General features: G+C 39.7%; 2 protein-coding genes across 2 annotated transcripts; one reads left to right on the top strand and one right to left on the bottom strand.

Moving 5' to 3' along the window:
* Window positions 1-7,820: 7,820 nt before the first annotated feature.
* LOC115175527 (tissue factor pathway inhibitor 2) lies at window positions 7,821-13,599 on the bottom strand. The gene is made up of 5 exons (XM_029734815.1): window positions 13,524-13,599; window positions 12,962-13,132; window positions 12,493-12,672; window positions 9,268-9,441; window positions 7,821-8,459 (listed from the first exon to the last, which is right to left on the bottom strand). The coding sequence occupies exons 1-5, from the start codon at window positions 13,597-13,599 to the stop codon at window positions 8,356-8,358; spliced, it is 705 nt and encodes a 234-aa protein (XP_029590675.1). The 3' UTR covers window positions 7,821-8,355.
* A 2,745-nt stretch (window positions 13,600-16,344) lies between these two features.
* LOC115176153 (guanine nucleotide-binding protein G(T) subunit gamma-T1-like) lies at window positions 16,345-17,382 on the top strand. The gene is made up of 3 exons (XM_029735981.1): window positions 16,345-16,424; window positions 16,743-16,844; window positions 16,999-17,382. The coding sequence occupies exons 2-3, from the start codon at window positions 16,746-16,748 to the stop codon at window positions 17,125-17,127; spliced, it is 228 nt and encodes a 75-aa protein (XP_029591841.1). The 5' UTR covers window positions 16,345-16,424; window positions 16,743-16,745; the 3' UTR covers window positions 17,128-17,382.
* The last annotated feature ends 1,780 nt before the right edge of the window (window positions 17,383-19,162 follow it).

Below are 19,162 nucleotides of genomic sequence, written 5' to 3'. Positions count from 1 at the left end.
AATTCATTTGCTCTTGCCTTTCAAAATGTATTTCCTTGCGATATAATTTATTTTCCTCTCAATACTTTTGGGTTAATGTTTTGCTTTCAATATGTTTTGTTTTGTTTGAAATACTTCAAATGTTCTCGAATTCTAAATGTTTTCTTGATATTAAAGGCACACAAGCAATTCCATATACAGTTGTGGACAAAATATTGGTACCCTTGCACTTTTTTCAAATAATACACAATTTCTTTCAGAAACTGTTGAAATGTCAAAATATTTTGGTATCCACATATGAATGACTCTGTTTGGTATGCAGTTGTACAAAACAAAAAAATCTGAAATAATTTATTAAAGCTTGGCTTATTCCACAAATAAATCCTAAAATGGCCCGGACAATATTATTGCCACCTTTTAGTATTAGAAATAATTAGATCTCAAGCCGGTGCTTCTCCTTTACTTTGGAATTAAACTCACCTGTGGTGAGTTGCAGGTGCCTGCAATATAAAAATCACTCATTCAACCAGTTTGAATAGAGAAAAGGACTCATTCTCCTGTTTTGTGTCACTGTGTACTACAATGAGCATGGAGAAAAGAAAGAAACCCAGAGAATTATCCGAGGAGGTCCGACACAAGATTGTAGCCAAGCATGGACATTCTCAAGGCTACAAGTCCATCTCCAGAGACCTTGATATTCCTGTTTCCACCGTATGTAATGTTATTAGGAAGTTTAAGTTTCATGCCACTGTAGCCAACCTCCCTGGACGTGGCCGCAAGAGAAAACCTGATGGAAGATTGCAGCGAAGGATTTTTCAAATGGTGGAAAGGTACCTTGTTCAACTGCCACAGATCCAAAGGTATGACAATTTCAACTCGCACCATCCGTCGCCAACTCAATGAAAGGGGGTTATATGGACCTCACTGCTGAGAGAGAGACATAAGAAAGCCCGACTGCAATTTGCCAAAACACACCTGAACAAAATTCTCCTGGGAGAATGTCCTGTGGACAGATGAGACCAAATAAGAGCTTTTTGGTAAAGCACACCATCTCTATGTTTACAGAAAACAAAATTAAGCCTTAAAAAAAAGAATACCTTCCATACAGTCAAACATGGAGGAGGTTCAGTGATGTTTTGGGGTTGCTTTCCTGCCTCTGGCACTGGGTGCCTTGAACGTGTGCATGGCATCATGAAATCAAGAGAATACCAAGGCATTTTGGAGCGCAATGTCAGACCCAGTGTCAGAAAGCTGGGTCTCCGTCGAAAGGTCATTGATCTTCCAGCAGGATAATGACTCTAAACACACTTCAAAAAGCATCCAGGAATCGTTCAAGACAAAACGCTGGACTGTTCTGAAGTGACCAGCAATGAATACAGATCTAAATCCCATTGAAAACATGTGGAGGGATCTGAAAACAGCAGTTAGGAGAAGGCACCCTTCTAATCTGGGAGAACTGGAGCAGTTTGCACAAGAGGAGTGGACCAAACTGCCAGTAGAGAGGTGCAGAAAGCTCATCGATGGCTATAGGAAGTGCACGATTGCAGTAATTTTGACCAAAGGCTGTGCTACCAAATATTAAGTCTAGAGTGTCAATAATGCTGTCGATGCCATTTCTGTTAATTTTCTGATTGAAATCGATATATTAAGTTCTGAATTAAAAACAAAGGCTCTGTAATGTTAACAGTGAAATAAAGAATTGTGGAGACCAAATAATTGTCAACTTATTTTTAGGGAAAATTGTGAGTTACTTGAAAAAAGTGCAAGATTGCCAGTATTTCTGGCCACGACTGTATGTGAGGAGTGTTTGTTCACGTCTCCATGAGATCATTAGATTAACCTTAATAGGTGCATATCAAATTAAACTGCCATCTCCCAGTGATGCTTTTAATACACACTTTAATACACACTGTGCGTCAGCGATGCCACAATTTTCATTTAACAAGGTAGAGAGAAGAAACTCCTGGGATGTGTTCGAAATGGCACTCTATTATCTACATACTGTAGTGCCTTACATTTGACAAGAGCCTTCATTGCTCTGGTCAAATGTAGCGCACTATGTAGGGATTGGGAATAGGGTCCCATTTCAGACACAGCCTTGGTGATAATAACCATACGACACAGGGGCTTTCTCACCAGCTTGACAGCTTCTCTCCCCTTGTTCATCTGCCCATTAGAGACCAGCGAGAGTTGGTGTTTTAAAAGGGCAATTACACCTGGATGAAGGTTTTGACGTAGCGTAAAACACTGAGCCAAGCTGTCCTCACTTGACCCTTCATCATCCTCTTAGAAAGCCAAAGCCGCGGTTTCCACTAGTTACCACAGTCACAAAGTCAAAATTAACTATATTGTAGAAATTAATGAAAACTAAAATTAGTACTTTGTTCTTAATTTAAGGTTAGGGTTAGGCATAAGGTTAGCAGTGTGGTTAAGCTGCCCACTGGTTTCCATGTTTTATTAGATATGAGGGAGCCACAGTGACCTTCACAAGCAAGGAAGAGATCTTTAGCCAGCTTAAGCCCATCATGGCCATTGTTTGAGCCAGGTAGGGAGGAAATGGAACCAGTCAGGCACCTGTTTCACGAGGAGATGCTACATTTTAGGCTCCGGAGGTGAAAATAAAGGCACGTAAAGGCGGCCGGTGGCAGATAATGTCACGGGCATCAATTGTCTGGATCCACAGAGAGGATCCCTCTGGTAAAATCTGGAGACTTCCTCCAACTCCTCCAATTAGCATATTTGGTAACAAATAAGTCTGTAGATTGTGTTGAATTGATAGGTCCTTGATTCTGGAATGGCTCAAAAATGGCGGATGCCCACACAGATTCAAACCTCCCAAATGTATTTATCAAAGTCACAATCTTAAGACCTGCAGGTCTACTCACAGCGGGGTAAGATGCTGTTACACACTTCACATGTCACTGTCATATGAGAAATTAAACTTTCTTCCAAGAACCTTTTAAAAAAACCTGTAGAGACACAGAGTTCAATCCCATCAGCTGGAGAAGACCTTTATGGTCAAAATGTTGTCTGATTTATTGTGTGTAGGCAATACTGTGGGACACATTCTATTTACTGTAGACCCACTACAACTCAACTCCAGAAACTGTGGTGCTAGAAGCATATGCACTCAGTCTCCCCTGGTGCCAGGCCAGCATTTCGTGACCATTCCTCTGAGCTTTGCTCCATTGGCAGAATAACGTTTTGTTTGATTTACGGAGGTAATCACAGAAGAAGGATGGTTCCACGCCTCCCATCTGCATACGCCTTGCTTATTCAGGGGGTTCTAAGTTCAGCTCTCAGGAGGTGGAGCGCTCTACAGCAGCCTCCATCCACAAACCTAACAAAAAATATGACTTTATTAAGACACACAAATACAATAGCGCCAATGTGTTTACCTGCCAAGTCTGCTGAGAACGGATGACATTTATTTTTGTTATAAAGTTATTAACCTTTGGAGGCTGCCGCGTGGAGTGCACAGATTGAAATCTTTCTTCATTTTACTTTGTGAATGTGTTGTAAAATACATCAGGTTCAAGAAATGTGTGGCTGTGTGTCTGTATTCAGGGGATTTGTTTGAGTAATTTATAATCTTCCAAACTTTGATTGAAAACGACTCTGGCACGCGTGCAGCATGCAGGCTACAGTGGTGGATCTACTTTATCTCAATTGAGAGTCATAGCATGTGATGTGTGCCATCAAGGAAGATTCTGCATTCAGACTGAAGGTGTATGCTACTGCCCATCATAAAATAAAGGAAGATTCTACCTACAGACTAAAGGTATATGCTTCTGCACCAACATAAAACAAAGGTCTGTGAATAAACACAGATGATTTGAAATAAAATATTCACTATCAAACCCAGTATTTCGTGAATGCAGAGTTCACTGTTTAACTTTTTTCATAGGGATTCAGATGAAATTATAGAGCCTTTGATTACATCCTTTGAATATTCAAATCACATTCAAGCTCTTATTTTGTGCATGTAGATCTTAAGATACCAAGCTTTATGGATGTGAATGCTAAACCCCCAGTTATACACTGAGTGGACAAAACATTATGAACACCTGCTATTTTCATGACATAGACAGACCAGGTGAATCCAGGTGAAAGCTATGATCACTTATTGATGTCTCTTGTTAAATCCACTTCAAACTGTGTTGAAGGAGAGAAGACAGGTTGTTAAATAAAGATTTTTTAGACAATTGAGACATGGATTATGTACATGTGCCATTCAGAGGGTGAATGGGCAAGACAAAAGATGTAAGTGCCTTTGAACGGGGTATGGTAGCAGGTGCCAGGCGCACCGGTTTGTGTCAAGAACTACAACGCTGCTGGGTTTTTCATACTCAACAGTTTCCTGTGTGAATCAAGAATGGTCCACCACCCAAAGGACATCCAGCCAACTTGACAGAACTGTGGGAAGAATTGGGGGTCGTATGCTTTAAAGCAATGCACATTACAATGTCTACAGCAGAGCAGTGGTGTAGTGGAGGGTAAACGCAAGTAAACGTTTCCCCAGCTTTTAAAAAAAAATTGCTTGACATTTTACCCACCTTTTGTAGAGAACTGCATTGAAAGTATAGGGAGTGTAACTTTTCATCACAACTACTTTTTTCACCACTGCATCACTCCAGCAGAGGTATACAGTACAGTTGATCTGTGTTTGCATAACATGGCCACGTGACAGAGAACGTAGGCGGCGAGACAGATCGACAGGGAGTGTCAGCCAGGCCAGCCTAGCCCAGCCTAGCTTCGGACCAGACCAGAGAGATCAATTCAGGCAGAGGTGAGAAAGCGAGAGACACTCCTCTTAATCCCACACTGGATGATGGACTCTGGGGAAAGTGTGATGCCATGTGTTGGTACGGAAACAGCCAGGCTCCAGAGCACTCAGTCAGAAGATGTTTGGTTTAGTCAGCATCCCAAATAGCACCCTATTCCCTTTGTAGTGCTCTACTTTTAACCAGGGCTGATAGGGCTCTGGTCAACAGAAGTGCACTATATAGGGAATAGGGTGCCATTTAAGACATACCCAGAGACTGACACCAAAAATTGCCAGCTGGTGGGCAAAGGTCAGAACATGTACTTCTCTCACAGGAGGATTTCATTAGATTCTTTATTATATCAGTCACCTCAACATGACCAAACTTCTTGATTCCCTTTTGGTGGATAATTCAGAGGGATGAATGAGTGAAATGCATGATGAAGAGATGAAAGAAAGAAGAGGGGTGCTGCTGCTTACTCATTTAGAGCAGTTAATATGGGTGGAAGGTGGAAGTCTGTAAAACGTTGCCTTGGATCCCCACCCAGTGGCTGTTTAGGCTCCAGTCCCTGCTGCCAAGCTATCAGGTCATGCTGAATGAAGGACCTAACAGACCTAGGACCGGATCCATCCACAGATAGAGTAGTTAGAGGTAATAGACTCTGGTATAACTCTGTTAATAGACTATGTTAATTATGGATACTAATATACTAGGAACACAGCCTACATTTATTTTTTATTTTTGTACATTTTACCTTTATTTAACTAGGCAAGTCAGTTGAGAAAAAAATCTTATTTTCAATGACGGCCTAGGAACAGAGAGCTATGGAGCTACTGGGCAGTTTACTTTCTCAAGCATACACTGTGTGTATCCCAACCAAATGGCACCTTATTCCCTATATAGTGCACTACTTTTGACAAGAGTCCTATGGGTCTTGGTCAAAAGTAGTGCACTATACAGGGAATAGGGTGCCATTTGGGATGTAAATCCTTTTTGTTTGCCAAGGGCAGCTGTAACGGGTGTAATTCTGCCACCAGGAGGCGCCTAAATTTCTGTAACCTAAGTCCCCAAGTCATCCTCAAATTTGGGTAATCTTTTAGTTTCCAGCACTTTCAATTATATTATTTATAGAACACATGATTAATTGGTATACATGCAATCACTTTTATGAAAAATACTCATGTTTTGTTATTTAAATGTATATAGAAGTAATATTATGGTAACTGAAAATTGCCTTAGAACAACAGGCTAGGCTGATACAGTACGTAAGGTATAGCGCTAAAGGGTCTGACAACTCATAAAATGGACTGTTTAGCACATGGATCTTATGGTTCTGTATATAAAAGTAATTTAATTAAAACAGTGAATTAATTACTAGTAAATTGCCCTACCTAATGTCCTGTGACTAATACAGTGGCCTCAAGTTCTCTTATGTCAGTCAAATCTCTCATAATCAGCACCATTCAAAATGAATAGGTTCCATTTCAGATGGTTTGTCTGTAATAGAAAATAAACCACCAAGTCTATTACAGAGATGGATAGCTTTTAATGGCTTTTGCTGGAGATTTTATCTCATAACAAAGCGACAAAAAACAGGGATACATTTTCTATGTGATTAAACTTAACAAGCTTGTCTGAAATGCGTCTTAGTTTTTTTGACAAAAGCAAGGAGTGCAAACTTCAAAGTAGCAATTTGCATACAGAAAAACTATGGGAACATTTGAATTCCTTCTAAATCCTTTTTAATGCTTCTTACGTTTCTGGTCCATGGTTTTCTATTGGATTTTCTGAGTTGTGTCACTGTCTGCATCCTTCCCAACGCTAGCATCCTGTGACCCCATCTAAGGACAGGGAGATAGCCACAGCCAGATAGATTGATAAGCCTACTTATGACATCCTTTCTGATATCACATCCTCAGCAATGGATGGTTTACCCTGGAGTCCTAATAGAGAACCAGCCCGACAGGTTTTAAACTATTTATATCCCAACTGAATGGGCTAGCAGTTTACCTTTGATGACTTCCATCAATATTTATTGACGGAGAATCAGTGCCGCAACTATTATTTTATTGAATGGTTGAGTCATGTGGTTGAAAAATGCTATATTGTTCCCAAGTGGCGCAGCGGTCTAAGGCACTGCGTCTCAGTCCCTGGTTCAAATCCAGGCTGACACATCCGGCCGTGATTGGGAGTCCCATAGTGCGGCGCACAATTGGTCCAGGTTTAGCCAGGGTAGGCTGTCATTATAAATAAGAATTTGTTAACTGACTTGACTAGTTAAATAAAAAAATTAAAAAATGTGAAAAAGCACAGGATGGGTAAAACGGAGTGTATGACAAAAAAAGGCTCCTAGGTGTAGTTTTAGGAGACACAACACCGAAATCAAGAAAAATATGCCTGTGTAGTCAGTGCATGACTTGGACTGAAATTGGTGCCGGTACTCATTTTGTGTGCCGGTACTGTTTGTACTGTATTTAGGTGCAGGAACTCTGCAATAGTTTTAAGCCAATATTCTATTGGAAGCAGTAGACATTTTGAGGTGCCAGTACTCACTTCTGGTGAGCTCCTGACCAAGTCAAGCACTGTGTATACTGATTATGCTGCCAAAACAAATATTTCCAGATACAATAAAATGTATGAGAGTTAACAGAACAGGTTATTACTTTTCTATTCTGAGTTTGTTTCAAACCAAAACTTGCAAGTTAGGGTTCATGTCAAAACAACGAAATAAATGTGAATTGTCATGTCATGTTATTGTATAATGGACGGGAATGTACCTGCAGGTGTGTCAGTATGTATCACATTGATGTGTTGACTTTGACCACAGTCATAAACCCTGCCTATTTCTACAATTTCTCTTCTTAAAATGTGATTTTAAACCTAACCCTAACCACACTGCTAACCTTGACTAACCCTAACCTTAAATTAAGACCAAAAAGTGCATTTTTGTTCTCATTAATTTGTATGATAATAGCCCATTTTGACCTTGTGGCTGTGCTATCACGTGGAAACCCAGATGAGAAGGGACAAGGTGACGATGCAAGCATACGTGACCAAAGAGGATCCAGAGGAAAATAAAGATGTCATTTTTTAATTTAACTAGGCAAGTCAGTTAAGAACAAATATAAAATAAGTATTGATACACATTCAGTTCTTATTCCTGCTTAATAACAGGACTATCCAGACAAGGCAAAGTTTTTTTTATATTTTTTTATATCCAAAATATGCCATTGTGCGAAAACTTCATATAGAGCTAACCAAAGGTTTTTGTTGAAATATACTATGTTAAAAACACAAAATACTAAAAATACATTAATTATTTTGCTAACAAAAATTAAATGCTATATTGTATGATAGTTGCCATGGTAAATGTATTCTACAATACACCTTCTTGAGAAAAGTACACGGCAAAAATACTGCTGGTGAAGGTTGATTCCCATTTGAGTGGTTGGTTCGCTATTTTTAACAGTGCATCACAGTTAACATCTATAGAAAAGGCAGTGCAAGTAGCTAGTTACTTTGGGTGCAGTAAAAAAACATACAAATCAACATTTCAATGTCTGTTCATTTACAGTCAATTCATGTGTCCCTTTGAATAAAAATCACTGAATCAAATTGTTGACCATTTAATTCCGTTATTAGACTTTATTCTAATGCGGTTTTTGCTGGTTGTTCTCTTCATGCCTGTTCTTCTGGGTTTCCATGGTTTCCCAGCTGAAACAAAGAAAATAACATATCGTCATATAGGTTATTATTCAGTTGTACAACTGACTATGTATCCCCCTTTCCCTTATTACGTCACAGTAAAGTGCAGAACGTTCGGTTTGCCTGCTGGGGGGGCAGGGAGAGACTCAGCTTGACTAAAACCATCTAAAACTATTGAAAACTGTGTGCAAATGAACCTAAACCACACATACTTGTCAGTTATAGCATAATCATATATTATTACACAAATATCCAATTAATGTGGCCAAAATTGAGAGATTGAGGAGAAATCCAGCTGTTTTGGGGCACTGTACTGCATTGAAAGCTGGCTGCGCTTGATCCCGTTAGAAATGGACAAAGTCATAAAGCATGTTCCTTATAACCTGATCCACATACTGCACCACTACTACAACTCAGCTTCCTGGACGTGTGAGCGGTTCATCTATTCAGTATCAGTATTCAGTATCCCCAGTCACATCATGACCTAAAACACAGCTACATGTAACTTCTACCTGTCTATAATCTGCCACATTTAAATTACTACTGAGATAGTAAAAATATACTCAGCGTGTTAGCTTTCGCTAACGAGAAGCCATGTAGCCATTACTGCAATTATGGGGAACATGCAAATGGTTGCTGGGCTGACAAATGTAATAAGTCTGTTGTTCACTATTTTCAACAACACCACCTTCCTCCCTTACCTCCCAGATCTATCTTCAGATAAACAAAATGAGAGAATACTGGGTGTGCGTGCACGTCTGTGGGTGCGTGTGTGCACGTCTGTGCACGCGTACGTGTGTCATGACCATTATTATACCTTTAGCACAGACGTCCATGCAGCTTTGCCTGGATATAAAGTTGTTGCTGCTTCCTCCACAGCCTGAATAGATGAACCGCTCACACATCCTGGAAGCTGAGTTGTAGTAGTAGCGCAGTATAGACGCAGCACAGCCTCCTTCATCCAGGGGATCCAGGCAGAGCACAGGAGTAGCTGTCAATCACACAAAACAACTATAAGAACTCTGAGAGAGAAGGCTACTCTTCAGCTAACATTATTTCGTTTTAAACCAAGAAGCTAATTTCTGGTGTCTTAATTACATTAGTACAGTGAGGGAAAAAAGTATTTGATCCCCTGCTGATTTTGTACGTTTGCCCACTGACAAAGAAATGATCAGTCTCTAATTTTAATGGTAGGTTTATTTGGACAGTGAGAGACAGAATAACAACAACAAAAAATCCTGAAAAACGCATGTCAAAAATGTTATAAAATGATTTGCATTTTAACGAGGGAAATAAGTATTTGACCCCTCTGCAAAACATGACTTAGTACTTGGTGGCAAAACCCTTGTTGGCAATCACAGAGGTCAGACGTTTCTTGTAGTTGGCCACCAGGTTCGCACACATCTCAGGAGGGATTTTGTCCCACTCCTCTTTGCAGATCTTCTCCAAGTCATTAAGGTTTCGAGGTTGACGTTTGGCAACTCAAACCTTCAGCTCCCTCCACAGATTTGCTATGGGATTAAGGTCTGGAGACTGGCTAGGCCACTCCAGGACCTTAATGTGCTTCTTCTTGAGCCACTCCTTTGTTGCCTTGGCTGTGTGTGTTGGGTCATTGTCATGCTGGAATACCCATCCACGACCCATTTTCAATGCCCTGGCTGAGGGAAGGAGGTTCTCACCCAAGATTTGACGGTACATGGTCCTGTCCATCGTCCCTTTGATGCGGTGAAGTTGTCCTGTCCCCTTAACAGAAAAACACCCCCAAAGCATAATGTTTCCACCTCCATGTTTGATGGTGGGGATGGTGTTCTTGGGTCATAGGCAGCATTCCTCCTCCTCCAAACACGGCGAGTTGAGTTGATGCCAAAGAGCTCCATTTTGGTCTCATCTGACCACAACACTTTCACCCAGTTGTCCTCTGAATCATTCAGATGTTCATTGGCAAACTTCAGACGGGCATGTATATGTGCTTTCTTGAGCAGGGGGACCTTGCGGGCGCTGCAGGATTTCAGTCCTTCACGGCGTAGTGTGTTACCAATTGTTTTCTTGGTGACTATGGTCCCAGCTGCCTTGAGATCATTGACAAGATCCTCTCGTGTAGTTCTGGGCTAATTCCTCACCATTCTCATGACCATTGCAACTCCACAAGGTGAGATCTTGCATGGAGCCCCAGGCCGAGGGAGATTGACAGTTATTTTGTGTTTCTTCCATTTGCGAATAATCGCACCAACTGTTGTCACCTTCTCACCAAGCTGCTTGGCGATGGTTTTGTAGCCCATTCCAGCCTTGTGTAGGTCTATAATATTGTCCCTGACATCCTTGGAGAGCTCTTTGGTCTTGTCCATGGTGGAGAGTCTGGAATCTGATTGATTGATTGCTTCTGTGGACAGTGTATTTTATACAGGTAACAAACTGAGATTAGGAGCACTCCCTTTAAGAGTGTGCTCCTAATCTCAGCTCGTTACCTGTATAAAAGACACCTGGGAGCCAGAAATCTTTCTGATTGAGAGGGGGTCAAATACTTATTTCCCGATTTTAACATGCAAATCAATTTATAACATTTTTGACATGCGTTTTTCTGGATTTTTTTGTTGTTATTCTGTCTCTCACTGTTCAAATAAACCTACCATTAAAATTATAGACTGATCATTTCTTTGTCAGTGGGCAAACGTACAAAATCAGCAGGGGATCAAATACTTTTTTCCCTCACTGTAGATGTAAAATTGAGCGAGGGCACTGGATGGAATCATTTCGGAATAATAGTCTAAAGAAAGGACAATAAGAACTCTGTAAATGTAGTCTACTCTTCAGCTAGCATTGTCTAATTTTAGACCAAGAGGATCATCTCTGGCTTCTGAACATGAACAGATGCACAACTGAGAGAAGGCTGTATAGAGGGCCATTTGGAATAAGTTCAGGGCAATTTTTGCAGTAAATTAAGGCACTCGCGAACTGTGAGACCCTTGAGTATCGTATTGATAGAGCAGGCTGTTAGAGTCAGGGTTGGTATTTTTGTACTGCTGTTCCTTCTATCTTGTTTAATTTCCTGATTACTTACAGATGTATGATCTTAATCTGAGCCAGCAGGAAAAAAATCCTACAGCAAAAATCCTACAGGAAATGTGAATTATTGTGTAGATTATAATTCAAGATGCAATATGTAACTTTTTGGGCGACCCAACTAAATTCACATAGAAATGTTAGTTATAAATCTGTAATTCTCATTGAAAGCAAGTCTAAGAACCGGTAGATCTGTTTTATGCTCGCTAATTCTATGCTTCTTAAGTTACATTTTTGCATATTTTACTTTCGGTTTTGTGCACCAGCTTCAAACAGCTGAAAATACAACATTTTTGGTTATGGAAAATATATTTCGCAGTGGTTTAGATGGTACAATGATTCTCTACACTATAATTTCTTATTTTGTTACATATCCTGAAATTAGGTGATCTATCTGAATTTTAGCAACCAGGAAATGGTGGAGCGATTTCTGCATAGTGCAACTTTAATGGAAATGTTTGTAGGGGTTGATACATTTCGTAAGGGAAAATCAAGTCGAAAATTTTTAAGTGGGAATTACAAACTTCAGAAGCCTTTTTAAACGTCAAATACACAAGTTTAAAATGTCCTGCATTGCAGGAAAGTTATCCTGCAATGGTGTGATCAAATTAAGATCCTACATCTGTAAACATCAACTATTACACATCCTCATGGCTAGGGTGTAACGAGGATGTGGGTGTTTACAATCAAATTGCCCGGCCGATTTCATGAAAGAGGTTCCTCTAATCTTGTTTCTACATACTTCTTCATGTAATTCTTGTGAGCAAAGTTAAATATGTTTCCTCAAAATGAATACAAAGTTAACAACACAACAGAGTGAGCCCTGCAGAACACAGTAGAATATGGTTCTAACTAGCATTGTTCATGTGGAATGAGCCTATGTGCTCAACACTGATGTGTTTACGTGGAAATGTTTTCTCTATTGTGCAGTACAGCTGATAGAAAACAGCCTGACTGTTGACTTTGACCATTCTCCACATACTTTTGTGTGGTCTACAGTACTCCATGCAAGACATCTGGTTCTGGAAGCGGTTCTCGTTGCCCTGACAGCCGCCGTAGACAAACTGCTCACACTGCATGGTGGTCATGTTGAAGTAGTAACGCCAGAGCATGGCACGGCAGGGACCCTCCTCCTTCTGGAACCTGCAGATCTGGGGGATCTCTGATGGGTGGAGAAGGTGCAAAGACACACATTCTTATAAGAACTATTGAAAAATGAAACGTGTCACGGTGTATTGCCATTTACCCTAAATAAGTTGATGTTTCCATTTCAAATCTTTAGTGCTTTAATAGGCCAGATTTCCACAAACATCATGATTTCAATGGTTACAATAGTTTTGATGGCATATCAAATAAATAAATACTTAAAACAGCAAACTTTTCAATGCAAAGGAAATTTACTGCAATTGCTAAACGAATACAGTCTTTCATTAAAATGTAAATAAACTTACTTGGTATCCTAAAACATGCTTTCTTACATTCCATAAAACTCATGAAGTTGTTGCCATTCCCTTGGCAGCCTCCATAGCTGAACTCCTCACATTGTTGAGTGATAGTATTGTAGTAGTAACGCTGGCTATCTCCTCTGCAAGGTCCCTCATCTACTTGAAGAAGACACACCTCTGGAATGAGAAGAAACACACAAGATCAACACTATTGCTGGCTATGTAATTAGGGCTCTATTCAATCTGTATCGCTGAAGCGTTACAGATAACATGCTTGACATGTAAAGGTAAATTCCTGTTAAACCGGTAGCGTTTACCATAATGAGGGAACATTGCCTTTGACTGTCAATCAAACTGTAACGCTGAAATTACACGATACGGATTGAATTTTGCCCCTAGGTAAAGAAATCTCTGCAGAAGTACAGATTCATGTCAACAACAACTTTATCACTACTAGAAAGGCTTGAGCCAACGCCCATTATATTGATTATCATGGGGTTGAACGGTATTTTGGTGTTTTGAGAACTCTCATAACGAATAAAATCAACATAATCAAATGTTTCTTTACCTTGTTTCGGTGACAACGCAAAAACGTAACAAAGGGAGCATGAAAGGATCAGAAAAATCAATGAACTGAACTCCATTGTTGTAGATCGGTTCTAAATTCAACTACCCTTCTAATTTTACGCACGATGTGCAGCCATTTATACTATTGTAAAGGTTTCCCCAAAGGGCCGGAGGGGCGGGCTATAGCTGATGACTCATTTGTAATTTCATAAAAATTCGTAGTAAGTCTTAAACCGACCTGATTAATGTGATGATTTCAATCATAGACAATGTCACATTTATAGACAGCTAAAATATTTATGCATGACGTCCATCTTGGTTAATAGCTATGGTCTAATCATTGCTGTGGAAATACACCAGAATAGATGTAGGCTAGTCTGGGAACAAAACTACTGTGGTAGTGATGAGAATAATAATGATTTGTTAACAGGTTTATGACCATATGTGTCATGTTGTGGACTGCTGTCTTCAGAGTAGTTAAATTACATGATAATGTAGATTAGTGTTGTTTCTTTCATTTTTAAAGTGGTTTCTCTATACATTCCAAAATCCCGCATTTTCCACATAAGGGATGTGTTTCCAACATATGTACTTGTTGAGGATAAAAGGCTGTGAGTGATTACGAAGTGCACATGAACATATAACTTTTGCGGTTAAATTCACGTATCTAATAAAAAATACGATTGAAATGTGTTTCCATTACATTTTCAACTCTACTGATGGCTTTGTCACAAATAATGATGAGTTACAAAGAATGTGCCCACTCTGGTATAAACACGTGCGCTCTAGCCAACAACTCGCAACTACAGTGACGGTATAGCCTATTACTACATGATGAGATTCTTATGGACTAAATAGCGACATTATTTTTATTTGTCAAACAGCAAAGCATCGATCATCATGTCACCAGAATAAGACCCTCGATATTTATTGGAAATGAGCATTAGACTCATCACCGTGCACTTTTACCACCCTGTGAAATTCATAATATATTTCATTTGTAGCCAATAAACACACTGTTACACTTTCCCGCGTTGTAGTGGGAGGACCACACAACATGTCATCACATGACTCCAAGTTTATTTCGATATGATGGTTATTATATCAATATTTGTGCATAAAAGCGTTTCCACCTACATTTCTTACATAATACATTTTACTGACACAAAAAGATCCCAACTTTTGTAGCATATTTTGTGTTGTCACATTTATAAAGTTTACCAACAAATTGCCTCTCCACCCAGGCCTGTCGTGATATTTTTTATCCGACAGGTACTTTACTCACACACAAAGTTTGCATTTGAAATCTGGTTGTTGTAACAAATCCATCAGTAGAGTTGAAAGTGCGATGAAATCCCATTTAACTTGTATTTGTCATTCGGTACATGGGAATTTACATGCCAAATTATTTTTTACGTGCACTATGTCATCAAGCACATGCCTTTATCTGCAATAACAAAACAGTTAGATGGAAATACCTCTGCTGGGAAAATGGGCATATTGTTTTCTGCAGATTTTAGAATATTCGCATGAAAATCTGTTGCAAATTGGATAGAACCCTAGTTATAGAGATTGTCTCCCACCATGTAGAGCACCAAACATGTTTCAATTCATTTGCAGTGGAGATTCTTTTCGTTTCACACTGGTCACCCTGTTTTGTTCTGTGCCTGAATCCAAAACATACAGGCAGCACAATTCAAATGTAGGCTAGACTCAGTGCTTGACCTGTAATTGATTGAATATTGAGTAGGAGCCTTGGTATAAGAAAAGAAAGGCCTATTTCTCAATCTCAATACATTTCAATTACATAGGTGGAAAGCTAGCAGAGGACAGCAACAAGAGGCGGAAATGATTTCATAACATGAACCCCTGACTGTCCTCTTAGTTAAACCTTGATTACATCTCTCTCGGTATATTGTAGAGGGGGCTGCCATCCATTCCATAGAAATGACCTTCTCCACCCCATTCTCAACATGGCACAATACTCTTTCTCCCTTGACAGGATAATGTCTGACCTGTGACCACTATACTCCCATACGCTTTTTCTCTCTGCACCTTTTCTCTGCACTGACATTAAACCTTGCTACATCTTAAAGGCACAGAACATGTAGGCTTATAGATACATAGGAACCCATCTCATGAATGCATCTGTTGCAGTATCTTTCCTACATCTACACTCTACACTGAAAACACATGTTACCTTGCTTCGTCCCAAAGCCATAGAAAATGTGACTTATAGTTACTTAGACTATACTAGCCTACACAGCTCATGGATGCAGCTATTGCAGTATCTCTATGATTTCAGTTCAAGCTCATCCATCCCTTATATCTCCTGGAGAACTGCTATCGTTGTCATATTCATAAATCAAATCAAATCTTATTTGTCACGTGCTTCGTAAACAACAGGTTTAGACTAACAGTGAAATGCTGAACTTACTGGACCCTTCCCAACAATGCAGATGATCCTAATGATGATGTATCCTTCAACATGACAGGTTGAAGATAAATACAGATTAGCCTTCTTCATGCTAACATGAAGTGCCGTGTCATTGCCCTTGACCCATATCTGCCCTGGAACAGTGAAGAGAACCACAGGCAAAATACTGTACGTATTCACGTATTATTCATAGTCTTCCACTCTCAATGCCATTTTTAGACGTCTCAACCACACAACTGCCATTAGACGTCTCAACAACACAACTTCCAACGTAACACCTGTACTTTGGAGAGTGGCCCTTTGCCCTCTGCTATGATGCTACAGTGTTGGAATAAAGGGCCTCGTTTTAATCAGATTAAGAGATTAGGATGTTTATGCAGATTACTTTATAACCTGGATTGAGGGAGTGGAGAGGGATTTCTCTGGCAGTTTTCAGGGGTGGAAGACTGGTCCTTGTAAGACGCGGTAAGTCTTTTTGTTCCTTGTCTTTTATCAATTAATATATATTTGATGAATTATTATTATTAAATTCATTCATCTAGCAATCATAGGGAAGGGATAATCTGAGTGTAGGATTGGGGAGTATTTAAAAAATGTAATGTACCAATGAATATTCACAACCCCAATCAACAAAACAATTAATGAAGTACCACCTAATGTATGCAATTATGATTATCAAGCTTCTACGAGTCACATTTTAAAATAGTTTTTGTGAGTGTGGCTCTACTTTAAGAATAATGTTTACCTTCCCTTCGGCAACAATGTATTTATTTTCTTTGACAGACAATGCCGGGGGTGATAAATATGGACGAGTTGACAGACGTGGATAAGGCTAAAATGGAAAGAGACCAAAAGAAGATTGAAGTCAAGCTTGAGAGATGGCTGGTAAATTCGACCAACTGATCATTTTTCCAATTGTAAAAGTAATATCTATGTAGAAACAATAAGAGATCTGGATTGGTCATGAAATGAGACTGTAATGGCATTCTTGATATTACAGTTGTGTGTGTTACCGGTAGACCATTCTTTTGTACGATAGACGTCTAAGTGCTGTACTGAGTTTATGGAGGCCGTTCAGGCCGGTGTAGAAGAGGACACCTTGGTCAAAGGTATTGCAGAGGACAAGAACCCATTCAAGGAGTTGAAAGGTGGATGTGTCGTCTGCTGAAGAGGACAGGAAGAACAGATTAGACGCTCTCAAGGACATTCCCCCTACCTAGGAAACATTGCTGGATCACCATTAGCCAACCAAGAAGAAACAAAAAACAAAAAAAACGAATGTACATTTCTGAATATATATAAACCTCATGAACCCATGTAAATTAATCTCCCTGAATTGATGCAGTAAATAAGAGTTGTTTTTGGCAATGATTGTCAGAGCTTTGTTGGATGGTTTATTTGTCAGTAAAGTGCTTGTCTCCCATGTCTCTGAGTGTGCACCATCTGTTTCGTTATTAGATGAAACCACAGTCATTAAATGAGCTTGTTTACAACTACAAGTCACCAGGGCTGTTTTCTAAGACTAAATAGCTGTTGAGCTCATATATTATAACTGATATACAGTAACAGTCAAAAGTTTGGACACACCTACTCGTTCAAGGGTTTTTCTTTATTTTGACTATTTCCTACGTTGTAGAATGATAGTGAAGACATTAAAACTATGAAATAACACATATGGAATCATTTAGTAACCAAAAAAGTGTTAAACAAAGTTCTTCAAAGTAGTCACCTTGATGACAGCTTTGCACACGCTTGGCATTCTCTCAACCACCTTCAACTGGAATGCTTTTCCAACAGTCTTGAAGGAGTTCCCACAAATGCTGAGCACTTGTTGGCTGCTTTTCCTTCACTCTGCAGTCCAACTCATCCCAAACCATCTCAATTGGGTTGAGGTCGGGTGATTGTGAAGGCCAGGTCATCTGATGCAGCACTCCATCACTCTCCTTCTTGGTCAAATAATCCTTACACAGCCTGGAGGTGTGTTGGGTCATTGTCCTGTTGAAAAACAAATGATAGTCCCACTAAGCGCAAACCAGATGGGATGGCGTATTGCTGCAGAATGCTGTGGTAACCATGCTGGTTAAGTGTGCCTTGAATTCTAAATAAATCACTGACAGTGTCACCAGCAAAGCACCCCTACATCATCCCACCTCCTCCATACTTCACGGTGGGAACCACAGATGCGGAGATCATCCGTTCACCTACTCTGTGTCTCACAAAGACACGGCGGTTGGAACCCAAAATTGCAAATTTGGACTCATCAGACCAAAGGACAAATTTCCACCAATCTAATGTCCATCGCTCGTGTTTCTTGGCCCAAGCAAGTCTCTTATTATTATCGGTGTCCTTTAGTAGTGGTTTCTTTGCAGCAATTCAACCATGAAGGCCTGATTCACGCAGTCTCCTCTGAACAGTTGATGTTGAGATGTCTGTTACTTGAATTCTGTGAAGCATTTATTTGGCCTGCAAATAAGGCTGGTAACTCTAATGAACTTATCCTCTGCAGCAGAGGTAGCTCTGGGTCTTCCTTTCCTGTGGCGGTCCTCATGAGAGCCAGTTTCATCATAGCACTTGATGGTTTTTGCGACTACACTTGAAGAAACTTTAAAAGTTCTTGAAATATTACGCATTGACTGAGTTTTATGTAATAAAGTAATGATGGACTGTTGTTTCTCTTTGCTTATTTGAGCTGTTCTTGCCAGAATATGGACTTGGTCTTTTACCAAATAGGGATATCTTATTCTGTATACCAACCCTACCTTGTCACAACACAACTGATTGGCTCAAAACATTAAGAAGGAAAGAAATTCCACAAATGAACTTTTAACAAGACACACCTGTTAATTGAAATGTATTCCAGGTGACTACCTCATGAAGCTGGTTGAGAGAATTCCAAGAGTGTGCAAAGTTGTCATCAAGGCAAAGGGTGGCTACTTTGAACAATCGTTGTTGGTTACTACATGATTCCATATGTGTTATTTCATAGTTTTGATGTCTTCACTAACATAGTAAAAATAAAGAAAAACCCTGGAATGAGTAGGTGGGTCCAAACTTTTCACTGGTACTGTATGTTGTAAAGGGATAGGCTAATGTGAATTATTGAATGATGGTACTGAGACAGAGAGCTTGTAGCACAGATAACTTTAAAGCAAACATTCAAACTTATCCATTGTTTGTTTTTTCAATTGCTTTTTCAATAGAAA

Source organism: Salmo trutta, chromosome 36, assembly GCF_901001165.1.
Source record: "Salmo trutta chromosome 36, fSalTru1.1, whole genome shotgun sequence".
NCBI classification, from domain to species: Eukaryota; Metazoa; Chordata; class Actinopteri; order Salmoniformes; family Salmonidae; genus Salmo; species Salmo trutta.
This window is presented reverse-complemented; position numbering and strand designations above follow the sequence as displayed.